General features: G+C 42.3%; 1 protein-coding gene across 1 annotated transcript in view; it reads left to right on the top strand.

The window, feature by feature from the left end:
- The window catches only part of LOC104616561 (inositol 1,4,5-trisphosphate receptor type 1-like), a gene marked incomplete at its 3' end in the record, with an annotated part of 35741 nt that extends 33879 nt beyond the window's left edge, over window positions 1-1862 (top strand). The window contains exons 17-18 of the mRNA XM_010281608.1: window positions 763-928; window positions 1702-1862. Of these exons, the coding sequence (XP_010279910.1) occupies window positions 763-928; window positions 1702-1862 (327 nt within the window). The remainder of the gene's footprint in view (window positions 1-762; window positions 929-1701) is intronic.
- Between the last annotated feature and the right edge of the window lie 987 nt (window positions 1863-2849).

Here is a 2849-nt window from a genome sequence, read left to right as displayed (position 1 = left end):
AGGAATTTTTCGTAGTAGCCAAAGCTGCCCATTTAGCTGCTTCTTCAGCTAATTGTGCCCATTTGAGTCTCAGGCTGTCCCCTCCCCTCCAAAACCAAGGAAGGGGGCAAAGGAGCAGAACTGGTCAGAGCGAATGCGTTTCTATATTGTCAGCAATTTCAAAGTGTTTTCTAATATTTAGCCTTATTTTCAGCTTACAATGGTTTAAAAGTTACATAATTCTTAATAAAAGTTTGGCACCCAACTGGCAGGACGATTCTGAAAATGGGGTTAGGTATTCAGGCCTGCAATAAGTATGAAATGGGTACAGGGAAGTCCAGCTTAATGTCCACGTACGTGGTTGTTAGCATACATGAAATGAATACTATTAAACTCCAGAAAAAGACTTTATGGTCAACACTAATACTGTGTTCGTATGTAAGCAGATTAATATAAGGATATAATCTGGATGGGCTTGCAGGGTGGGGGTGAGGAGAGAACGCGGTTTGGTGCGTGTGAGGGGGGAGAGGACGGACTTGGACACAGTAAGCAGAACGATCGCATACTGGTAGCTGACTAATTTGGCTTTTCTTTCTGTAGTCTTGCATTTTAGTTTCACTTAATGTTTTGAGTTGTAAGTTATCAGTGGAGAGCATCAGAAATGGAGATTCTAAAGGGAGGGGCTGTGGGGCAGTGCACTCTGTTGCTGAACTGAGAAAGGTATGGTGAGGCTTAGAGGTGCACGTATTTGGGTTGTTAATGATTGAAATATGTATCTTGCAGGAACCTCTTTTTGCTGCTAGAGTGATATATGATCTGTTATTCTTCTTCATGGTCATCATTATTGTCCTTAACCTGATTTTTGGTGTGATCATTGACACTTTTGCTGATTTAAGGAGTGAAAAGCAGAAGAAAGAAGAAATTTTAAAAACAACTTGCTTTATTTGTGGTAAGTGTGGAAACACCCTTAAATAAGGATTTACTCTGCCAGAGTCGGAGGTAGCTGCAAACTAGCAGGAAACGGGATTCTGGAATTACTGGCTGTTCCTACCTTGCATTCTCGGCTGGTTGATATTCTTGGGTACCACATGCGTAGGAGCTTGGCAGCAGGAAGAGAGAGGGAATGTATGCTCAGTTACCATTTTCTCCTCTAATCCTTAGTTTCTGTTTCTCCTGTGCTTCAGAGAATAGTTTCCTATTGAAATGGGAGAGATTTTTATAAACAGTTGGGTTTTTTCCAAGGGTGCAGCCTGTTGAGTAGCGCCTGTGAAAGTTTTTCCCATCGGTAGAGTGGGAATGAAGCTGCCGAGCCTCTGAGGCCGGTGCGGTTAAATGAGACGGTCATGCAGAAGTTGCATAACACACAGACTGACAGAAGTAACCTTTGGAAGTTTGCTGCAAATCAAATGTTGCTTTTGGTACCATTTGACCTAAAAATAGGAGATGAGTTATGAAATCCAATAAACCGACTGCATTTTTTTAACCAGAAGTTTTCTGTTACGTGTAATAAGTGTGAGCAGGGCTTGTTACACCGTTTTTCCTCTCCTCACTACGTTGTGGCCCTTTGTTAGAGGGTTTGTCCCTCTTACTGGGTGTTCGTTTAACAGTGATTGTGGCTGTTACGAAGCGCAGCAGCCTGTAGAAACAAGTTTTGTTCTTAGAGCTCGTTTTCTTAGTACCGATTCGTAAGCACTAAGGGTTATATATGTGTCACTCTTGTAGGTTTGGAAAGAGATAAGTTTGATAACAAGACAGTCACGTTTGAAGAGCACATTAAAGAAGAGCACAACATGTGGCATTACTTGTGCTTCATTGTGTTAGTGAAAGTAAAAGATTCAACGGAATATACAGGACCGGAAAGTTATGTGGCAGAAATGATCAAGGTGAGTTTGGAGTTTTGCCTTTTTTTTTTCTCCCTAGACTAGACCAACCTACTGGCATGTTTGGTAAATGTAGTACTCTGTATTTTATTTCTTTTGCAAGCAAAAACTCGGAGCAAGAGTTTTTCTACAATAATAGGCTTAATCCAATGCCTTTCCTTGTAGAAGCGTCTTCTAAAGATAACATAGTTAAGATGTACTTGGCGAGGTAACTCGACAAAAGGCGTTGCGTCGATGGCAGCACGTTGCAGCACGCTGCAGATGGGCGGTGCAGGCAGGGGCGATCTGCGGCTGCGTACCTGCAGCTTCTCGGGCTCGGAAACGCGCCCGTGCGTACGCCGGAGTAGGTGGCCATGAGCAGTGACAGCGAGGTAGTGGCCCTGCTTTTAAAGCGGGTGAAGAGAAGCTGTTCTGTTTTGAAAACGAGTATTTAAGGGACAATATTTCCAAGCTGGTGAAAGTGTCTGAAGTATAACGACTATATATATATATAAAAAACCTGTCCCAGTGTAAGTATCTTGAACTGACTTGTAGGATTTGTCGTCATAAAGCAAAATTAATATCTACTCAATTGTAGGGCTTTTTAATGAGAGAATTAAAAGCCTTGTCCCTGCCAAGCTGCAGGTTCAGAGCTCCTGGAATTAGATCCTAAACCCCAATTACTAATTTGTGTGGCTTCTGGATGGTTAGCAAAAGCTGTTTCTGATTTGTGAAATTTCAGTTAGCTATTTCTTTATTTGCCTTCAGGCAAAAAAAATAGCAGAATACTTTTCTTCTTTCTTCTACTCTGGCTTTTCTGCCACAGCGGTACAACCCGCCTTTACGGGAGCAACTTGTTGTTGGCCTGGTCAGAATGTAAATCCCACCAAGATCTCTCAGAGGTTAAACATGTTACTTTGGGGTCACTACAGTGTATGTCCTGGTTCTGGGTTTCTGCCTCTGTAATGAGGGCTTAAAGAAATCTTGTGAGCGGTCACCTGATAGAGGATT

Source organism: Phaethon lepturus, unplaced genomic scaffold (assembly GCF_000687285.1).
Source record: "Phaethon lepturus isolate BGI_N335 unplaced genomic scaffold, ASM68728v1 scaffold29872, whole genome shotgun sequence".
NCBI lineage: Eukaryota > Metazoa > Chordata > Aves > Phaethontiformes > Phaethontidae > Phaethon > Phaethon lepturus.
This window is presented reverse-complemented; position numbering and strand designations above follow the sequence as displayed.